Genomic DNA, 23,504 nt, shown 5'->3' with positions numbered 1-23,504 from the left:
CAGGACCCACGGGATCTGGATCCGGATTAATTCTGACCCAGAAGTTGTTCAAGATAGACAGGGTCCAATTTCAAAAAAACCTGTAAGCACAAAAGCTAAGCACAGAAAGATATTTGTTCACAGAAACAGCTTTATGAAACTTTTGCTTAGCATGAAATTTATTCCTTGATAAAAACAGAATACCAACCAAATTTCCACATGATTTTCAGGATAAGCAAACAACAGCTGAATACCACTAACAAGCAATATGCAACAAATGGAAATTTTTATGTAATCCTGTTTTTATCAAGGAAGAAATTTCATGCTAAGCAAATTTGTGTGCTTACAGGCTCGGGGCCCTTGTCCGAAAACCCAAAATCATAATTCTTGTACTTACTCGTGCACGTTGCAACCAGTGAGGCCTCCCTTAATTCAAACGATTCTCACGATCAGACAACAATATTCTTCAAAGTTTTCTCATGAAAGACATTTCACCATATCAAAGTCAGATAGAACAGATCAAGAGCTAAAATAATTTAGCTAATGATCAGCTGTCTGATTTCCAAGTTTTTATACCGTTCGAAACATCTCATTTAATTTGCATACTGCGACATTTTGCACCGCCATTAAACCGGTCAATCTGTTATTGTATTATTGTTGTAATATCTCTTTGAACAATACTAATCGTACATTTTTTCTGAAAAGCATTTCCGAATGACCTCAACTTCTATTCAACTTTTGCAGATTTGTTACACCTGGGCCCAATTTCATAAAGCTGTTAAGCAGAAAATAATATTGCCTGCCAAATATCTATGCTAAGCAAAAATTGAGTGGGACCAACCACAACAATGCAAACTTAATGTAATTTTGGTTGGTAACCTGTTTCTGCTAAGCGATACTATTCTCCGCTTAGCAAGCTTGTGTGCATACAGGCCGCTATATGAAATAGGATGGAGTCCTTGAGAATGACTTAAGACAGTGCCCATAAGTTTCATAGAGCTGCTTACAAAGTTTGTGCTTAGCAACAATAAGCAGGGAAGTGAGAAATAGTGCACATGACATGGTATTTTGGATGGCAATTATAACCAATATTTATTCTGGTAAGCTTAATGTTGATGTACTTAGCTCCTTTTTGTGCTTAGATAAGCAGCTCTGTGAAAAAGGCCCGGGTGACAAACACGGATTATGGGCTAATTCCGTTCCTTCTGACATGTATTTTTCCCCTGCGAAATCATGGGTAATTAAGAATATGACAATAATATCCATTTGATTCAGTATCCCCTGCCTTTAGGATGCCATCCCGATCTTGAAGGAATTCATCAACAGGTTTATAAGATGGAACTCATTACCACTTACTCATTAGGAAATTTGCCCCTCAATTCAGAGGGAATCAGGAGGAATTCAAGAAGGCCTGGTATATCCTGAAGGAAATATTATCCCATCTAAGTCAAATTCATCTCATCATCCAAATCAAGGAATTCGTCTATAATAGACCTGGTATAATTCGGTTAGAAGGATTCATCCAATTCTGAACCAGAAGGAGTGTGACACCCCACCTTCGGAAGAAAATCACTCATTTACCCAGAAGGAATCCCTCCCATCTGAGTAAGAGAGGAGCACATCTTCGAGTCCGGTGTGGGTGGGGGATTCGTTCCCAGATAATTCATCAATCCCAGATTCAGAAGGAGGCTTCCAGATTTAAAAGGAGGCTCCCCGATTCAGAAGGAGGCTCCCAGATTCAGACGGGAGGCTCCCAGATTCAGACGGGAGGCTCCCAGATTCAGAAGGAGGCTCCCAAATTCAGACGGGAGGCTCCCAGATTCAGAAGGAGGCTTCCAGATTCAGAAGGAGGCTCCCCGATTCAGACGGGAGGCTCCCAGATTCAGAAGGAGGCTCCCAGATTCAGAAGGAGGCTCCCAGATTCAGAGGGAGGCTCCCCTGAGATTCAAAAGGAGGCTCCCAGATTTAAAAGGAGGCTCCCCGATTCAGAAGGAGGCTCCCAGATTTAGACGGGAGGCTCCCAGATTTAGACGGGAGGCTCCCAGATTCAGACGGGAGGCTCCCAGATTCAGAAGGAGGCTCCCAGATTCAGACGGGAGGCTCCCAGATTCAGAAGGAGGCTTCCAGATTCAGAAGGAGGCTCCCCGATTCAGACGGGAGGCTCCCAGATTCAGAAGGAGGCTCCCAGATTCAGAAGGAGGCTCCCAGATTCAGAGGGAGGCTCCCCTGAGATTCAAAAGGAGGCTCCCAGATTCAGAAGGAGGCTCCCAGATTCAGTTGGGAGGTTCCCAGATTCAGACGGGAGGCTCCCATGTTCAAAAGGAGACTCCCAGATTTTAAAAAAACAACGAGATTCAAAATGCACCGAGATTCAAAAGGAACCCAGATTCAGAAGGAACCCAGATTCAGGATGAATTCATTCCTAAGTTCGGAAGCAACTGACTCACAGAGTTCAAATCTCAGATTCAGCGGGAATTTACTCCCAGATTCAGACGGAATTCATTCCCATGCAGATCATCAGAAGGAATTTATAATTATCCAGATTCAGAAGGAATTTATTTCCAGATTCAGACGGGATTTCCTCCATTTTGAAGGAATTAATCTCATACCCTCTCTGGTCTAGAATTAAACAAATTTGATTCCATTCGGTTCAGATGGAAATCATCCTTTATTTAGGAACTCAACACCCTAAACTATGCTATGGATCTTGGACCACAAGGGGGCCTCATTCATGGTCCCCTACTAACTCAGAACAGAGCCGGGCAGCCAGCCAGCAGACAGGCTGCCAAGTTTTGCATCTTCCGTCAAACAATGCCACAACCCACCACATAGTCTTAATCCAAGACGCTCAAAGTTATACGATCGCTGCGGTTAGTGAATTGGTCTCGCTCTATATAGTCAAGGAAGTGTGACCCGACAAAGTTGAGAATAAACAACTTGACTTCAGACTAGTTTTGACCCCACCCACCCCCCACTTTCGATCTGTGCGCGTGCTGCATGCATTTCACGTGTGAAGTTTATTCGGGGCGGGCACTTGTGTGTGCATTGTATACGACGTGCTTGTGATGACACATAAAAACACACACAAATACCAAACCAGATTTCTCTGCCGTCAGTTTAGTTCCAACCCGAGTCGTCCGTAATTTACCAGTGGTTTTTCCCCTAGAAACCAAATCACATTGGAGCTAGGTTTTGCTGATCACAGTGTAGACATTTGACTGGAGAATTTCACAGAAGAACGATCGAAAATGGCTACAAACGGAGAGGCAACAGAGAGTAAGTAAAATTTGTTTTCCACCAGTGTTTAGATTTTTCCCTATTTCTGACAGTCTGTGTCCGTCTGTATTCGATAGTTTATTGTATTGTGTATCGTCGTGTGTTCTTTGTTGTGGTGGTGTGGCCGTCACGGGTGCACTTTTGCAGCAAGTCAAGTGAAGAAAGGATGATTTGATGATCGTCTTTGTTCGTGGATGCTTATTGTTTATTGAGTATAGTCTAATGCCTGAATGATTGGTACTGGTAAATACTAGTATAGTGCGACTGTGACCGCATTTTATAAAGAATTCGGTTTTATTTACTTACGGCTAGCGCAATGAAGACGTTTCGAGGTTCAGACAAAACGCAAAAAACGCTAGTAGTATAAATCAACTCTTAGTCTTTTCTTTACACTACATTTACACAGTTGTACTGTAGATGATCACCCCATACACAAAACGTTGCCATAGTTTGATTATGGTACAAATGCTACCACATACCAGATGTTACTATTGTTTCAAATAAAGATGAAACAAAACAATGTATAACATTAACAAAAATGGGGTCAATAAATCTGTACAAATAACATTACAATATTTGTACCAAGTATAGGAGGCCCTTTTGTCTACTCAGTTGTCAAAAAGTTAAATAATCAAATACCAACATGTCATGTCTCCACTCCCTCTTCTTAAATATTTGTTAATGACTTCTTTTTTTTCTGGTAAGCATATTGAATATTCTAGTTAAAGTTAGCAAGAATTGTGTTGTGCTAAGCTACTTGTTATGCATTGAAGCAGATATGAAATTGTGCCCTGTTCACAATTATTTTCATAGAGCTGCTCTGCTCTTGCACAAAAAGTAATTAAGCACAACAAAACTTTTCTTAGTATAGTAGAATAAAAAGGTTACTTGCCAAAATGTCATTTCAAATCCATTTGTGACTGGCAAGCTTATTTTACCTCGCAGGAAATTGTTTTAGCATGTAACAAGCATAAAACTTGATAAGCACAGAATCTATTGCTTAGCAGAAATAGGTTACCAGCCAAAATATCATTAAGTTTACATTGCTGCGACTGGTACCTCTGTCAATTGCTGCTTAGTAAAGATGTTTGCTAAGCAGAATTATCACATCTGCTTAACAGCTTTATGAAGTTGGGCCCCGGTCTGTGAAATAGTGGGATGCCCAGTTCTATACAGACTGCTTGTTACTAAACTAATATTTTCTGTTTACTGAAGGAGATTCTTATCAATCAAATGAGGAAGTAGTTTGAGTTGAGATGCGATTTAATTTGGGGTACACAAGTTTTGTCCATCATTTAGATGGCACATAAAGTAAAATTTGTTAGGGGAACGATTTTGTCCAGGAATTTTGCATCAAAGCAAATCGTTTAGACTGAACACTGAATGCTTATTATTTCAATGCACATTTTTTGAGTAGTAACTAATAATACAATTTGGGTGGCATTTTGTTCTGCTATGCAAGGGAAAACATTGGCTGGATTCCTAATCCTTTTAATATACTATCCAACACATATAACTAGAGTAGGCTACCAGCCCAGTGAATGTAATGCATTGTTTGTTACTAGTTCCTGCATTTGAAGGAGGGGTGGGGGGGGGGGGGTTTGGACAGAGAGAAAGAGTGATGCAATGATTTCTGTTTCACATCTCAATGTAAATTTCTTTTTTTTTAGCGGCTGTAACATTCATTTTAGTTTTCTAAACTTCAGAACAAACTGTAATAATCTTGCGCAATAAGAATGAGGAGTGGTTTTTCTGAATAACGACAGACCTTGGAATAGAGTACAGGCATTTCCTGCCAGAAATGATTATATTTTGCATCTATTTATACAGATGTACACATTGATGAAGTTACGTTTTTATGAATTTAACAAAGATTTGAGTGTCTCTGCCTCAATGTCTTTAAAAAAAAGTGAGAAAAGTGAACGATGTTGATGTGGGGTCAGTTTATTGCCTTGTTCTGGTCCTCGCTGTTTTCTTTCTAACATCAAGAAGGCTTTTAAAAACTATGCACGAAACTCCCTTTTTTAAAGGCACTGGACACCTTTGGTAATTGTCATTGAACACTCACTTGGTGTATCCCAACATATGCATAAAATAACAACTGTGAAAACTTTGACTCAATTGGTCATTGAAGTTGTAAGAGAATAATGAGAGAAAATACACCCTTGTTGCACAAATTTGTGTGCTTTCAGATGCCTAAAAAGGGCTTCAGGCTTGAAGTTTTTTATTAGATTCAAATTATTTGAGTGAGAAATTGTTTAATACTATCATCAGCTCTCCATTGCTCGTTCGTTACCAAGTGAGTTTTATGCTAATAACTATCTTAAGTAATACCAATTGTGTTCAGTGCCATAAAAAAACTATCCATAAAACTCCCCTTAAAACTTATATTAGTTTAAATTCTAAAAGCGCCACTTTCACAGCCTGTGGGCTCTCAGAAGTCTACAGAAATTGGATTATAGACTAGTTTCATTGAACAAAATCTGAAAGGACTTGAGCATTTTACCATGTGCCATAGTGAACGTGATTGTATGCAAACCCTGTATAGTCCACAGAAATTGGATTTAATATAGACTTTAGTTTCAATGATTATTTTAAAACAAATCTTAAAGAAAGGACTGGGTTTGAACATTTTACCATGTGCCATGGTACACGTGATTGTATGCAAACCCCATACCAAACACATTGCTCATCAGTAGAACGGTTGAGTGACTCATTTAGAGTTAAAAAGTCTTGCACAAAGCATGGAGTTTATTCCTCCATGCACAAAGCAAAGGATTTATGGCAAGATATTCTGTGGTTTGCTTGGAAGGAAGTGTGCATGAAGGTTTAAGCCAACAGTTTCTGTGAATTGCAAAATTATCCAAACAGCACACTTTTTAGGATTAAACAAATTTCAGCTTCCCATCATGTGGTCTTGTGGAATCTATTCAAAGTTTTGAGCCCATAAAGGGTTAATGTGGTCTACAAACAAAGCTAAATAAAGATCTTGGGCATAGACAGATGGCAGATAAGGTAAAGGGATGTTTGGTTCGCTCTTAAAATGAATTCCAATAAACACTTAGGCCTACTTGGAATAAATGTCAAATTGCTTTCAATAGTTAAAAGCATTTTGAGAATCATTTCTTGTCGAAGTAGTGGTTATGGGAGAAAGATACCAGTTTTTAGCCCCCCCCCCCCCAATTTCGGATTATTCTTCCTGCAATATTCTTCCCTAATCTTCCAGCGATATCTAAAAAAACTCAAATTTACTTTTACTGTACATGTATGTCTACATTTGTATAGGATTCAAACAATCAAATGGTTAAAAAGCAAAAAATCAACAAAACAGTATACTTTCCCTTTAAATAATTAAACAATGACTCAAAATTTCATACTATAAAGTAAATTCCACACATTTTTTTAAAAACACCAATGATTCACAGTATTTGGAGCAAACCACAGACCCTAACCTCCAGTGCACTATACATCCCTTTCCCATGACCCCATGATGGAACCACACCTCCCTTTCCCGGTGATGAGTGACCTTCTTGATCAACTCTGAGTTGAGGTCACGGCCTTTGACCTCTTACATACCCTTCATCTTCACGGGGTTCACCATTCAGTGTTTTTTGTTTTCTGCCCATGATTTTTTTTAGGAGTGGAGGTCACATAAAGCAGCATGTACATCTCGGTGGGGAGCCCACATTATATCTCAGGGTGTTGATAAACTGGGGGAAAAAACCCAGTGTGATTGAGGATAACTTTTTAGCTGAAAAAGTAGATTTAATATTTCTTTGATAATTGAAAACATGAATTTACAGTTTTTAATCTAAAAGTTTCTTTTTCTGAAAAGGATGAAAATAGATTGAAATAGTATTACTTTGATTGATGTTCCAAAAACAATTTTTTCTATGTATAACCCCCTTAAATTATCAACTAATTTAGCATGTCAGTTTCCCACTTGTTTATTTATAGTTTTGGGTTGAGGGAAGAAAAATTAACTTGAGCAGGATTTGAACCAAAGACCTCTGGTACGTGAAAGTGTCTTGGCCAAGCGGTTAAGAGCACCAAATTCAAACTCTGGTGTTTCTGATCAGCAGAGTGTGGGTTCGAATCCATAGCCGTGACACTGTGTCCTTGCCAGTCAGAAGCCGTACAACCACTTTTTGGTTTATTTAATACTGGTTATTTTTCTACTGGTAATTGTTTGGATTCCCCCCTCTCGAATTTTCCCATGGTTGGCTCTACAGTGTGTGTTCGTGGCACACGGCGAACTAATGGCTTACCTAAGGCTGCAGTTAAATCCAGATTTATTGATCTTTCATTTCTCTGCTTACTGAACAAAAGTAAATTCTCAGACATTGTGGCAAGCTGCCATCCTGCTGTAACATCAGACTGTGCTATTTGCTTTGTTAATTGAAACATATTAACTTTTGTCATTGCTGATTTTTTATTGACCAATTGTCATCGAATTATATGGCGGGTAGGTTCAATGACACTTATGCCAGTGGCACTCACCCAAACTGAAAAGTTCAAAAACTTAATCTGTTTACGCAAAATTGTCCCGCCGACTCCAATATCTTTACACTTGTAAAAGGTGTACACTTCTACATGTTTACAATAATTACAAGTGAGAATCAGCATGTCTGGTATTGTCAAATGGCAGACAAGTTGAAATTTCACAAAAAATTTGCACTGTTGGAAAGAAAGTGTTTACTTGTTAAATGGTTGTGTAGCGCAAATTGGATTTTGTAACCTGGGGTTGAAGTGGGGATTACGTTGTACTTCTCGCATGACTGGATACTGAATGGACTACAAGAAGAGGTTTACCAAATGAAGTATTTCCTCCTAAAATGTAAATGCTGATTCGGTATGGCATGGGTTTTTCCCATGCCACCCCCCCCCTACAATTTGGTGTCACCTAAAACTCTTTTTCCATTATTAGGTTTTACAGAGACCTGGAAGTTTTTATCTGAAAGGAACAATGCAACTTTTGTACAGAGAGAAGGACAGATAGTATGATTACAAACCACAAAGGGGTGGGGCAAGGAGGGGGGCTTTGCGTGAAGATGTCAATGACCACTGTGGTGTCTACTATCATGATTATGTAATTCAGACATTTTGTTCTGTGACAGCGTTTAAATCAAACAGTGAGACACTTCTAATTTATATGAAGTATTTTTTAATCATTTAGGCCTCAGAAGCCATTCCAAATATAAAAAAATTAAGTTATAAAAACAAATATTTGTTTGATTTCTTTTTCTTTTCTCGGAGTTGTTTTCTACCCACTCAAAAACAAAAATTGGAGTAAAAAAGTGAAACTTTTAATATTGGCTATTCTAAAAAGTTTGTAACAGCCCTGAGGTATTATTAGACTGAAAAACTTCCCACTGCCTCTACTTTACCCTGCGATTTGCAAATTACAATGTTTTATAGGGTCTAGGGTACTTTTTGTAGGACAAAAAACACAATGTCCACAGATTTACACTAAACTTGCACAGTTTGAAGATAATGATAATATAAAGCAAGTCCCTGAAAATATTATTTGCTGAGGTGCTGTAGTTTTTGAAAAAATGAGTTAAAAACAATGTCATGAATATCAGTTATCATGAGACGAAAATTATTTTAGGATGTAAAACGTATTTCCACAACATTGTTTTACTCGTTTCTTAAAAACTATGGCACCTGAGCAAGTAATATTTTCAGGTACGCTTTCTACAATCATTATCTTCAAACGGTGCAAGTTTAATGTAAATCTGTGGACATTGTGTTTTGTGTTACAAAAAGTACCCAAATTCTTCAACTGACCCCACAAGGAGAGCAGACTAAATGATTTCATAACAATGACAGATTTATGAGGGCTATCGGATGTCCAAAACCTACTGCCAAAAAATGTATGAGGCAGATTTGAATTATGGAGCTTTGAAAAGTTCCCTCCCAGGAAACGGACCCTCATATCTGTATCATGTATGTTACAGCACAGAGGAAAAGTCTTGTATAGGGCTACAAGTAGTGTATACTTTTATAAGAGCTTTTATTTTCAAGTCCAGGATGCCAAGTTGAAACTGAGCCAACAACCACGGTATTGAGGGCTTGGGTGAGAAAAACATAATTTCCAGTATACCAAGTTCCTTCTTGAACATTTAAATAAAATGCTTTTCAAAGTCCTCTAAAAATTAACTTTACAATGTTATTTCAGGCCTGATGCTTCATGGAAATTTATAATTCCTCAGGTAGAGTGTCCTTTGTCCAAGGAGAAAATGCGAGGAGAAAATGCATTGGTGCCCTTTCTCTTTTAAAGTTGAAGCAATACAGGCCTGTTATTTCTGTTTACCCATGGTTTATGTTTTATGAATCAAACGGGTCTATCTCTCTAAATGTAACAGAGTGAAAAACACCACTCTTTACATTTTGAGTTGTCCTTCATATAATGGCTCTTGAAAAAGAGTGGTGGTTATTTCACTCTTCTAGAGGGGTTTCACTCCAGGACAGAGTGAAAAATCACTCAAAAAATGCAAACTTCAATCGAAAAGAGTGGAAGACCACTCAAAAAAGAGTTGTCTCTCATATTGCTCTTCAAAGAGTGCTTGTTCACTCTTTTGCATTTAGAGAATAGAAAAATGCGTGATTAGGCATGAGAAACTGTGAACAATGCCAGGCTTAGGGAATCAGTGTGTGCAGCGTACTGCTTGTTATAATGTGTGTGTTTATAAATTGTTTCAAAATAAACTTGAAAGACATGTCATTGTAGTCTGAAAGAATGTGAAACACGACATATAAACATCCATACAATTTATTATTTACATTCTGCATTTTCAGAGCTGCCAAATAAACAATAAAGTCTCCCAGATTTTGGAAGTTTTGTTCTTGCTAATATGTTGAATTTAATTGTAAATATCTCCTTGCCGCTCTGCATTGTTTGTATTTTGCTTTGGAGGAAAGAAAATCTAGTTTATTGCTGAATGATTACATAAGAAAGGGCAGAAAAAAATTAACAGAAGAATTTTTTTTTAGATTAACCAAAAACTGAAAGTGAAATTTGTGCTGAATAAACTTGAACACATTGGGAGTAAGTTTCCCTTTGCTTGGAATGAATTGAATAATGTACATGTGATTGTGTACAGTGCAACAGTTTGAGACATATGGGGCAAGTCCACACGTTCATGTATTCACTCGAAACTAAAAGTACAATTTTCTTATTTGTTTAGAACAAGTTGACCTCGAACCGCTGGAAGAATTAGCATCTTCATTTTCCTTGTTTCAATTGCTGAAACAAGCCTGGTTCATTTGCTCATATAATAACAATATAGGCGTGCATTTATAGTGAACTGTACATGTACATTCGTATGTAATAAATGTATGAAAGATCAAGTTTAAACTATACGCACACTATCATTTGGTGTTTATAAGAACAAATTCTAGGGGCAAAAAACAACATTAGGCTATTTATTACAAATTTTGTATTTATATCACATGCGCAAGTCATTTAGGCTATTAATCAGTTTACCATTTTGTTTATCTTTAATGGTGATATGATTGCATAAATACAACGACTTATTTGTTGGACACAATGTGCAAAATGCATTATTTCTTTGAGGAAGTGTTGTTGGTAATTGTTGTGACAAGTTCAACTATTTTGTAAAACCCATTTCCCTCTCAAAAACCCTCTACAAACAAAATTTAAAAGATACAAAATGCAAGAATGAAGCGGGCAGGCATGAGTTGTTCAGGGTGTTCTCAAATTCTTGTTGAGTCTTGAATTGTTTTTGGAAGAAGAAAAAGCAGTCACCAACCAAAGGGATAAAGAAATAGTCCACATTGTGTTCAAACCTGTGGTTTTATACAGTTATTAATATGGGAAAAATTTTACAGAGCTGTGTACGTAAGCAGACGATTTTGGTATATAAATTTTGTGCTTATCAAATTTCTACTGGAGCATTTAAAGGGCACCAAGGCAATGACCAGGGAGCATGAAAGCAATCGCCTTCATTGCCTCCGTAAAGCATCAGACCTGCATGGTTCAAAGAGTTGAATAGACCTTATGCACATGACGTCATTTCAGTAGGGCGCCCTCACCTAGAGGTCAAAAGGAGGTTGTTCATTGGCCAATCCTGTGCGCCGCGCGTACAAATCTGTGCGTTTCGATTGTTTCGTCACCGTTTTTCCACTAAGATGGCCGCTGGATGACGTCAATGCGTGAGGTCTATTGCTGGGTTCTAAAAATAAGGGAGAACCCAGGCATGCAATAAGCACTTATCAAGAACTCTTCTACTATTTCTACGTCCACGCTTTCGGCAAATCTCATCTCTGGCTGATACAGTCTTGAGGATAATCTTTGTACCCCATTGAACCAACTTGTAATATCAAAGGAAGTACCCTTGAGTGACTTCAAGTGGATATTACCATAGATATTACATACCCACTTGAAGACGCTGAGTACACCACCCCTCTACAAGCTTGATAAACCAACACTTATAAGTCAAGTACTATTGTCTACTTAATCCTATGGATCAGTGAAGGATTTGTGTAGGATTAAAGTGTCCTAATCTCCATCCTCTGTCTGATCATTGAGGTCTGATCTTGGAGAAGGGGCCTTTCTCAGTGATAATCTCAAAGCGGCTTTAAAAGAGATACTGTGTATTTGGTAGTCACTCCATGTTCTATGGTCAATCTTACAACTAATGGAAAGAAAAACTTACTTGGTTCGAAGTACAGCAGCTTGTGATAGCATAAAGCATTGTGAGAATCATTTCGCTTTGAAGTAATATGGTTATGGACAAGGTTTTTTTTTGCCGGTAATTGTAACACAATTAAAGACACTGGACACTATTGGTAATTGTCACAGACCAGTCTTCTCACTTGGTGTATCTCAACATATGCATAAAGTAACAGACATGTGAAAATTTGAGCTCAATTGGTCGTCGAAGTTGCGAGATAATAATGAAAGAAAAAAACACCCTTGTCACACGAAGTTGTGTGCTTTCAGATGCTTGATTTGGAGACCTCAAAATCTAAATCTGAGTTCTTGAAATCAAATTTGTGGAAAATTACTTCTTTTTCAAAAACTACGTTACTTCAGAGGGAGCTGTTTCTCACAATGTTTTATAATTTTAACATCTCTCCAAATAGCATTGATTCAAGATTGTTAATTCATGGAGGTATAAATTTTATTATTTACTTAGTGACTGTTTATGTAATGGTGTGCACATTATGTATACACTAAACCTAGTTTTTCTGGTGTTCAGTCACACTATTCAATTTATGAGCAAGCAGACCAACTTCCTGTTTGAACAATAGACAGCCACAGAGTTGAGAAAATTGTAAAAAACAATGAATCTTTTAAAAACTGTAAAGTAACATTAGAAACGGTAAAGTAACATTAACCACAAGGTTGTTTCAAAGCTTTATCAACTTGATGCCATTATCCACTGTACTGTTATTTCAATCATCAATCAGCGGCACATACCAAAACACACTGTTTCATTGTTACAAGAACCCTCAGAAAACAAAACCACATCTGTGTTCGTAATAAGAGAGTCTGTCAGGGGAAATGGTTTTTGGGGAGGATTGTATTTTCATTCCCCTATTTTTGTTTGAAAGTTTACTGGGGAAACTTAACCCTGTCGGTTGGCAGGAAGTGGTAGATTTATTTGCCAAGAGTAGGCGTTGGGTGCGTGAATGTTGTGCAATATTAGAATGAGCGATGGATTATTTTGGCTTTAGTTTTAAAAATGGTATCATTCGCTTAAAGGTAGGGTCACACTTGTGGAAACGATTGAAAATAAAATTGAGTCATTTAAAACTTTAGCCATTAATATTTTGAATCTTCACACAATGTCCACATCAAACTCACACAGTTTCAAGATAATGACGGTAGAAAGCTAGTTTTTGCATGTAAAATGGATGTTTGTGATATTGTTATACTCATTTCTCAAATAAAAAAACCACAGCACCTTAGCAACTAATGTTTTAAGGGAAGCTTTCTACCATCATTTTCTTCAAACCGTATAAGTTATAATGTAAATCTTTGGACAATGTGTTTTGTACTATAAAATGAACACGTCCGTTTGTGGTGTCCGTTTGTAAATGCTGCTGTTCTTGTCAAAAAAACATGACAGTTTTCACAATTATCATTGTATCTTTCTTGATAATTTGGCCCATAAATTAGCATTACATTGACACAAATCAATCTATGACCCTTCCTTTAAAGCAAAGTTGGTAAGATTATGTTTTCAACCAGGATACAGGTATAAGTTTACTTGATAAACTGAAAGGACAACAGTTGGTTGTTGATTTCTGCTACTGGTGTCTTTGAACCATCCTTTAGGCCCCTACTGAGCCAGTGGTCGATTTCACAAAGAGTTAGTACTCGTCTTATCTCGAGTTAGGACGAGTTACTCGTCCTAACTTAGGATTAATTTTAAGGTCTGCATGCTAAAATGCAGGGTTGGGACTCGTCCTAAGTCCTAAGATTAGTCCTAAGTTAGGAAGAGTTTTGTGGAATTGACGGCTGATTCTTCATTGTTCTAAGGGCAAGGCAGCTTTCCTTTGGGCATCTCTTTGAGGGAAGTACAATTTTACACTGGAACATTTCTAATGGCATGGAGGCAATGGCTGGGGCTTGGAGGCAATGACCAGGGGCACAAAGGCAATGACCAAGGGCATGGATGAAATGACAAGTGCCATGGTGCAATGATCAGTGGCAAACTATAGTTTTTTCTAAATTTTAAAGATTTTGTCATAATTGGAAATACACTGAATTGATCCAATGATAATAGTAATTTAAGTCTTAATAGGAATAACAAGGGAAAACCATAAACTATGCACAGAATTGTACTTTCTGTCTTATGATCATGGTGATCGTATGGAAAACTTGCCAAGAAATGCTTTTAACAAAAAATTCTTAAAAAAATCTCCTTGAAAGACCAGTCTCCCCAGAGAGCGGATGTTTATTATTTTCAGGGGTTGGACTTGATGACCTGGGAATGTTTGGGTTGAAGGATCCCTGCAGTGTTGTAGTAGAAGAGATGTCAAAAGGGTCTCTAGTTTCATTTCATTAGGAGACAGCAGGGTCAGGGAAGATGTGATGGACCTCATGGTGTTAGAAGTCAAGTGATGTGTTAAGGAGTTTACGGTGGGAGAGTGGGTGGTGATGACCCAAACTGAGCCCAAACAAGTGGGTCATTAAGGTTGGGTGTAGATTCTTGTACCACTTTTTACAGTACAAAACACTATCCTTTACATTGCATTGATGCCCTTCAAAAATGCTCCTGTAAAAATTGACAATTTCCTCATATAGTGCCTTGGTGCCCTCCTTGCCCTTTCAAAAAAGAGGCTTACAGGCCTGTGATAGATCTTGCAGGATTAGACAACTTCGCCATAAAAACAAACAGCCTTATAACTATTTCATACCCAATGCCATCCATAGCTTAAAGGGAAGGTACACGTTTGGTAACTACTCAAAACAAATATATTTACTTAAAAACTGACTTGGTACTGAGCATTGGAGAGCTGTTGATAGTTTAAAACATTGTGAGAAACGGCTCCCTCTGAAGTAGCATAGATTTTGAGAAAGAGGTAATTTCTCAATAAAATAATAAAAGACTTCTATCTAGCCAGAAGTCTTTTATTCCTATCTGAAAGCACACAAATTGGTCCAAAAAGGGTGTTTTTCTCTCATCATTTTCTCGCAACTTCGATGACCAATTTAGCTCAAATTTTCACAGGCTGGTCATTTTATGCTAATATGTTGGGATACACCAAGTGAGAAGATTGGTCTTTGACAATTACCAAATGTGCACCTTCCCTTTAAAAACTGTTTTATCAGACATTTCTTTTTCAAACCTATACAGAGCTGCTGCCAACTCTTTCTGACTCTGCAGGAAGTTCCTTGAAAAGAAACAAATCAACACATTTTCAAATCTCCCTGATTATGGAAATGTTTTTCCCAATTACATTGAATATTATTCCAAATAGCTCTCCGCAAATCTCACAAATATCATGGTGTGTAGACTTTCAAGCTTTTAAAGAAAACCAAAATAAATGGTGTAGTAAGAAGCAATCCATTGTGTTGAGTTTAAAGGTTGAAACTATCTTGCAAAACATTTTATTGAATTTTTTTCAACACAAAATGGTAGCCAAAACAAAATGTCTGATATAAATTCACATGCATGTCTCTAATGAATATCTCCCTAACTTACTGAAACCAAAACGTTGATGATAAAACCTAGATCATCCTGAGTCCTGAGCGTACATAGAAAACATAGTTTTGATAAAAAGACTAAATATGGACATGGGAAGTAAGGATGAGTGGGTCAAAGGTCAAGTTGAAAGACCAGGATGATCGTTAAAACATGGCTGTAATACTCGTCTGTGCGTTATCAAGTAATTATATCCAAACTGATGTGGCCGATCTAATGATGAGGATGTTTTGTAAACTACTCCCTGTAGGTTTGTTGGTTTTGAAATATGCAAAATATGAGTAAATGAGGGATTTAAATGGGAAAAACACTCCGTTGTCGTAGACGACAATTCACCAATGGGATAATCAGACGACCAAAATTCATCTTAAAGGGAGGCTAGGGATAGCTTGTCATTTCTAGATTTGAAACAAATATTTATAAATTAATTTGTGACAGTTGGGTAATTGTTATGGTTTGGTAATGGTTACTGTTTATATGATATAAAAAAACATCTTGTTGTGTTTGTGGTGAAAATAATTATATCAATTTGTTTGTATTGTTTTACTTGTAATTATTCATAGACTATTAAATCAAAAAGTCATCAAAATAAAATGTTTGTCATTAATACAGGAGCGCAGGTCCAAGGCCAGTCCTTTTAGCAAGGGACCCCCAGATAAATTGCTGTCGTGTGAACAGCACTTTGTAAAATAAATTTTCGTTCTAGTCAAAAAATGTTAAGCCACAAGCCTTGCAGTCTTGTAGCTTTTTCCTCCCAAATTCAAGCCCTGTATCTATTGGGTTTTTTAGTTAGCAGACAAGACCAGGGCCCAATTTTTTAGAGCTGCTTAGCACAAAAATTTGCTTAACATGAAATTTCTGCTTCGATAAAAACAGAATTACCAACCAAATTTCCAAATGATTTTCAGGATAAGCAAACAACAGCTGAACATCAATAACAAGCAATATGCAACAATTGGTAATTTGGTTGGTAATCCTATTTTTATCAAGGAAGAAATTTCATGCTTAGCAAATGTTTGTGCTTAGCAGCTCTATGAAATTGGGCCCTGTTATTCTGTGTGGTTTCACACACATGGTTGGGGATATTAACGACCCATGAGAAAAACAGGTACCGCCATGTGTACCATTCTGACAAGTAGGTCCTGACCTTCGATAAATTTTAATCAGTATTTTGAGGACAGAAATGTCTGGAATGTTGGTTGGAATCACAGAAGTCTATTAAGTGGGGTCAGTTGGACACTGTCTTGAAGTTAAAGGAACGTTAAAGATGAAGATCACAGATTTACATAAAACTTACACGGTCTAATGATGATGATAGTAGAAAACATCCCTTGAAATATTTCTGTCTGAAATTTCATATTCGATGAAAAATAAATAATCTAGTTTCACGTTTGGAGTTTATCTCTCAGTGAGCGTTTTATTCATTTTTTGTTTTGGCATCGATGCAACGCAAAGTTTGTAATCGATTTTTCACTATTCTCTCGTGACCCAGATGGCTGATCGATCTCAAACTTCTACAGGTTTGTCAGTTTATGATGTATACACGGTGGATTACATGAAGTGGTTACACTGCCAGCAACTTTTTTTGCTAGCAAAATCGATTCTGTAATGTTCCTTTAAGAAAAAAAAATGTACTGGAGCTCTTCAAAGGGCATAAGAGCAAAACCAGAGGGCAGCACGGCAATTATGAGGGTGCTGAAAGTTGTTTCGAGGCCTGCCCTTCGTCCATGGGTAATATCTCTGTACTGTAAAAATGCTTAATAGAATGGCATACATCCAAACTGATACCAAATGTTTCCCAAGGTCCTGCAGCCAATTTTAAAAAACCAGAGTGGTAATTTCTCTCTGCTGTCTTCCTTCTTGCACTTCCTCTTGAGTCTTCTCTGTTTGTGATTATGATCCGAAAGACACATGTTTCTCTGTGTTTGATTGATATAGGGTCTACACTTAAAGGGGAGGTAAAAAATAAAGATTTATCGGACCCTTATGAGCAGCCAAAGTGTTTACATCTGTAAGAAATCTTGTTCTGTCCGAAAACAACAAAGTAACAATTGATGTCTTCATATAAGTAACGTTAGCACCAAAGTCCACTCAAAAAGACACTTGAGGTACTTCACAGCTATACAGTTTAAAAGCCTACAAGATAAGGTAAAATTGAAGCAATCAAATATTTCTAAAACATCAACAAAATTGTAAAAATCACTATTTTTAGGTTTGAGTGTATTATTTGGGAGACTAGGAATAAAAAAGAGTAGGGCCTATTGCACACAAGATAGAATTACCCTGTGCTTTTCCTGTGGTGCCCTTTGCAAAAGTTCAACATTGTAGAGTACCCCTCACCAGAGCAAAATTGCCGTGCCCCTTCAATTCAAGAGCGAAGTCCAAGGCTGTGTTGTCCTGTGTAAATCGGTATTCATTACTACTTTTGCATACTGGGTGCATGACAAACGTGGTGGCTACATTTATGTGATTTTTGTGATAGAAATTTCATCCGTTTAAGAGGAAGAGTTTGATGATATTTTGCTGAAAATGAAAATCTCAGACGGGGAGGAAATCGTTCTATGAGGTTTGAGGAGATCTCGGTTTGAAAACAAAAGGGGAGTTCCAAACTGTTCACCCTTCAGTTATAAAAGTATGTGACCAACACTTCCCAGTTGTCAAAGGCTAATTACCAAACTTTAGGATCGTGTCACACTGCAGCCCTTGGAATGATAAATTCACTTGAAAAAAATACCCCACAAGTTTTTAATTGTATGATGAAACCCCCACATCTAGTGTGGTTTACAAAGCTGAGATATAGACCTCTAAAGAAGAAGAAAAAGGTCAGTTTTTGAATGTTTGTCCAGCAACTACATACACATTAAAATTTCAAAATTGGCAGAGCTGACAAAATAGTCGCAGACAGTTTAAGTGTTTTGTGTGATCAACCATTGAAATAACAAACGTGTGAAAGTTTTGACATAGGATTGATAGAGCTGCCAAAATAGTTACATACAGTGTTAATGCTTTGTGTGATCAACCATGTAAATGAAAAAATACACCTGTGAAAATTTAAAGGCAGTGGACACTATTGGTAATTACTCAAAATAATTATTAGCATGAAACCTTACTTGGTGACATGTAATGGGGAGAGGTTGATGATATAAAACATTGTGAGAAACAGCTCCCTCTGAAGTAACATAGTTTACGAGAAAGAAGTAATTTTCCACGATTTTGATTTCGAGACCTCAGATTTAGAATTTGAGGTCTCAAAATCAACCATCTAAATGTACACAAATTCGCGTGACAAGGGTGTTTGTTTCTTTCATTATTATCTCACAACTTTATGCATATGTTGAGATTCACCAAGTGAGAAGATTAGTCTTTGACAATTACCAATAGTGTCCTGTGTCTTTAAAGGTGCAGGGTTGGTAGATCTTACAAAATAGTCGCAGACAGTGTTAATGGTTTGTGTGATCAGACATAAATGAAATAACCAACTTGTGAAAATGTTTGTGATTCAGGAAAAATTTAGTAAAAAACTTTTTAAGACCTTAAAAAAAAAAATTTAAGTCACAAATGTGCAACAAAAAATTGCAAGAGCTGTGGGCTCTACTCCTGTGAAAAAAATTCACAATGAAAACGAAGCTGTAAGGTCAAACTTGGTTCGCAAAGAGCATTCGCAGGAGGATTGACCGGGTTTATTGAGAAACATCTTAAAGATAACCAAAACTGAAGTGAAAGGCATTGAAGCTACAAGTTTAACGGTTTCATGTTTTCAAGTTAAAAAAAAAAGATAAAACAGGAAGGAAATGTAAAACATTTGTTATTGTTCTGATAGTAATTGATCGAGATATCAAAGTCTCTTTTGTGTAGAGTTTGGCTAAAGTCCAACATCAACTCGAGACTAGTTTTTGTACGGAGTGCTTTCATAGCTAAGGAGTATCCTGGATCTTTCACCATAATGCCACCATATTTTGTCACGTAGCCGGTGTGCAGCAAGCATTGTCAATCACTGAAGCCAAGTTAACCAGAGAGGGGTCTGACTATTTGTCTTGCAAGCCTCAGTTTGGTTGCATTGATTTGAATAAGCCATTTTCAAGTTAGATATCAATCATGTCTGGTACACTGACTTGCTTAGTCACCGCTCACATTTGATTCCTCAGACTTTTAAAGACAGTTGCTATGTGAAATGGTTCGGGGCAAGCTTTGTATAGCAACCTCCAGATGAGCAAACCCTGGTGCCATTGTGCCATACACATCCATTCAGAATTGTGTTTGGGTGTTGACCGCCTCCTACGTAACTAAACAAAAGCTTGCCCCTAATCATGTGACATAGCAACTGTCTCGATAGTCTGAGGAATTCAAATTTAAGTGGTAGATTGTAATCAAGCATGTCATTTTAACAGACAATATTCAAATCTAACTCACAGATATGGATTATTGGGGAAAATCGGATGGGTATTACTTGTCCTTGTGAAAGGAATTTAGGAAAGGTTTACAAATCAAGTTAATTAGGATTGACAGAGAATTGCTCTCTGTTTATATGTATTGTACAGGATTGGTGAAACTGACAAATTAACACAGACAGTGTTTATGTTTTGTGTAATCAACCAAACATGAAATAACAAACCCGTGAACACTTGGGATTAATTGGTTTTGTGAAAGAACTGACAAACCATGCACCAGGAACCTAAAAACTTTTTCCTTAATTCTTGGTTTAGCCTTCGAGGAGGACTCTGCAAGGGTAGAAACATCAGGGCCCAATTTCATGGCTCTGCTTACCACCGAATTCTGCGCTTACGATCACGATTCCCCGCAAACGTTCAAGCGCTGAATTTCTGCGCTAGCCTTATAAGCACAGAATGCCTAGTAACGTGGAGTACGCACGCGCAGAAGCCAAAATCGCCGCTAACCCGTGAAATACGCTTGCCGTAAGCACAGAATTCCCTGCTTCCGTAAGCGCCGATTATGTGCTTACGGTAAGCAGAACCATGAAATTGGGCCCAGGGCATTACCATAGGTCCTTTTGGGAAGCAGTTTGCAACAGCTAATTTTATTTTCTCAATTATGTCTACTTTTCCTGAGCTCATTGAATTACAAGGAGCCAATGCTTGCCCTGGTCTTGACCTTTGTGTCCCTTTAAAAGTTTTCCTATAGACTAAAAGATTTTCCAATGGGAGTGCCCTATGCAAACTTGAAAAGACCTTGCCCTCTCAAAGATGACATTCCAGGCCCGTACTAGGGGGTGAGAGTGGATTTGTATGTGTATGCATAACACAATTTAACAGGGTTGAATTTGCCCGGGTCTTGACCTTGGTGTCCCTTTAATAGTTTTCCAATGGGAGTGCCCTTTGCAAACTGGAAAAGACCTTGCCCTCTCAAAGGTGACATTCTCGGCCTGCACTAGGGGGTGTATAACACAATCTAACAGGGTTGAATTGGCCCTGGTCTTGACCTTGGTGTACCTTTAATAGTTTTCCAATGGGAGTGCCCTTTGCAAACTGGAAAAGACCTTGCCCTCTCAAAGATGACATTCCATCTAGGCCCATACTTTTAGGGGATGAGAGTTGATGTGTACATGTATGTGTAAATGTACATGTATGTATGTACAACACAATTTATTATACCAGAAATTCCAATGGGAGTGCCCCTATGCAAAATGGAAATAGCCTAAATGCCATCTCAAGGATGAAATTCCATGCCTGCAGTACTGCACTAAAGTTTGAGGGTTATTTAATTTTTTTGTATGTACTTTCAACACAATGTATTCAAGGCACTGCACACATTGGTAATTACTCAAAATAATTGCACACATTTGGTAATTACTCAAAATATACATTATTATAAAACCTTACTTGGTAACGAGTAATGGGGAGAGGTTGATGGTATAAAACATTGTGAGAAACAGCTCCCTCTGAAGTAACGTAGTTTTCGAGAATGAATCTAAAACATTTGAATTTGATTTCGAGACCTCAGAATTAGATTTTGAGGTCTCAAAATCAAGCATCACAAAGCACACAACTTCGTCTGACAAGGGTGTTTTTTTCTTCCATTATTATGTCGCAACTTCGAAGACCGATTGAGTTTAAATTTTCACAGGTTTGTTATTTTGTGCAGATGTTGAGATACACCGACGGAGAAGATTTGTCTTTGACAATTACCAATAGTGTCCCTGTCTCTAAACCCCAAATTCCAATCACTCTGCATCTTCTCTTTCTATGTTAGTGGTGCGACTCAAATGACTAGAAACTTTGCAGAGTTAACACTCCTAGAACTGTCACACAACATCAGTTCTTTAAACTCAAAATGAAATTAAATTATGCCAGATTGTGAGATTGTCTCAACCGAATTACAACTGAGCAGAAACTAGAAACACCCTTGAAAGTGTCAAAGCAGATAAGTTGCCTTATTTTCCTTGCAGGGAGTTGTTTATAAGGGTTTGGGTACTTTTTGTACGACACAAAACACAAATGTCTGCAGATTTACATTAAACTTACACGGGTTAAAAATAGTGTTGTAGAAAGCTTTCCCTAAAATGTTACTTGTTGAAGTGCTGTAGTTTTAAGAAATGAGTAAAACAATTTCAGGAAAGTTATTTTAGCATGTAACAGACTCTCCTGAAAACATTGCTCGGTGAGTTTCGTTTTTTTTGTCTTCTCAAAAACTTGACAACTATTGAAGCTGAAACTTCTACAGGTAAATTGTATCACAAACAGCTTCATTCACAAAGAGTAGGCCTTCATGTCATGGCCAAAAACTTGACCAACAAAAGGCATACAATCTGAAAATTAAATTGATGCCATTCATTGGGAGATTGTCTCAATTGCTACGACTGACCAGAAACTAGAAACACCCTTGAAAATGTCACATCAGATAACTCATGTTATTTCCCTTACAGGGAGTTGTTTAACTGTTCGAATTGAGCAGAAAGTAGAAAAAACTTTATAAGACACCCCCCCCCCCCCCCCCCACTTTTGAAGTGTCATTGCATTTCAGTCTTGACCGAAAATCACATTACTGCATCCACAGGAGTTCTGGTAACGGGAGCATCAGGTTTCCTCGCGTCTCACATTGTACAGCAGTTACAAGAGGCGGGTTTCAGCGTGAGGGGCTCGGTTAGAGATCTTGAAGACGACAACAAGGTGAAGCACCTCAAGACGCTCTGCCCGGAGGCGGAGCACGAGGTGGAACTTGTGAAAGCCGAGCTGCAGGATGCGGAAAGCTGGAAAAGGTATGTTTTGGGGTGTTTAAGTTGCCAGAGCAACAAAGTCCTAAATGCATTTCATGGGGTACTGATTTGTGAAAAATTTTATATTAGTTTTTGGTTTTTACCCATACACCGATGTGTGTTAGCACTGTATACTCAATATTTCCCCGAGTCCTGTGAAAAAATATCACAGGCATGTTACTTGGGTGGGATTCGAACCCGCGACCCTTGCAATTATAGAGCAGTGTCTTACCAAAAGTAATTTGGATTGACTGAGAAGCGCTCTCTGTTATAAACGGGATTGGTAGAATTGACAACATATTCGCAGACAGTTCATGTGTTGATTTGTGTGGTCAACCATTGGTCAAACCTGCAAACATTTGGGCTACTAAAAGGTAGTGTTTTCTGTATGAATTTGCCCGAACAACAAACAAAGTCCTCATGCATTTCATGGACACTGATTTCTTGTAATAACAGTCAAATGTTGTAGTCAATAACTTTTCAACAAATCTGATGTGAACACATGAACAAACGCTACCCGAAAACATAAATTTTCTAAATACTTCCAAATACACATTTTGTAAGCTTGCCAGGTAGAAAGTTAACTGACTCACTGCTGAAAAGTTAACATTCGTAGGTTGCACAGATTTTAGTAGCCCACGTAGCACACGTAGCCCTTGTAGCCCACAGAGCAAGTTGAGAGGTGGTGTTTACAAGCCCATAGCCCTTACTAAGATAATGTACTCCGAGCTAGTGTACTCCTGGCAAATACTTGAAAACGTTCTTGTTTATTTGAAAGTAAGAAGCAACACAGAATGAATGTCAAAAAGTGGCATCAAATTACCAATACATTCAATCGAAAACATCTCAGAGTATGT

The 23,504-nt window shown here is 37.8% G+C and overlaps 1 protein-coding gene across 1 annotated transcript in view; it reads left to right on the top strand.

Annotated features, from left to right (window-relative positions):
• Positions 1–3,029: 3,029 nt before the first annotated feature.
• Positions 3,030–23,504, top strand: part of LOC117298737 (bifunctional dihydroflavonol 4-reductase/flavanone 4-reductase-like) — a 20,917-nt gene continuing 442 nt past the window's right edge. The window contains exons 1-2 of the mRNA XM_033782056.1: positions 3,030–3,255; positions 22,449–22,650. Of these exons, the coding sequence (XP_033637947.1) occupies positions 3,228–3,255; positions 22,449–22,650 (230 nt within the window). The 5' untranslated portion in view covers positions 3,030–3,227. The remainder of the gene's footprint in view (positions 3,256–22,448; positions 22,651–23,504) is intronic.

Source organism: Asterias rubens, chromosome 13, assembly GCF_902459465.1.
Source record: "Asterias rubens chromosome 13, eAstRub1.3, whole genome shotgun sequence".
Lineage (NCBI taxonomy): Eukaryota > Metazoa > Echinodermata > Asteroidea > Forcipulatida > Asteriidae > Asterias > Asterias rubens.
Note: the sequence above shows the minus strand (reverse complement) of the source record. Positions and strands in the feature narration are given on the sequence as shown.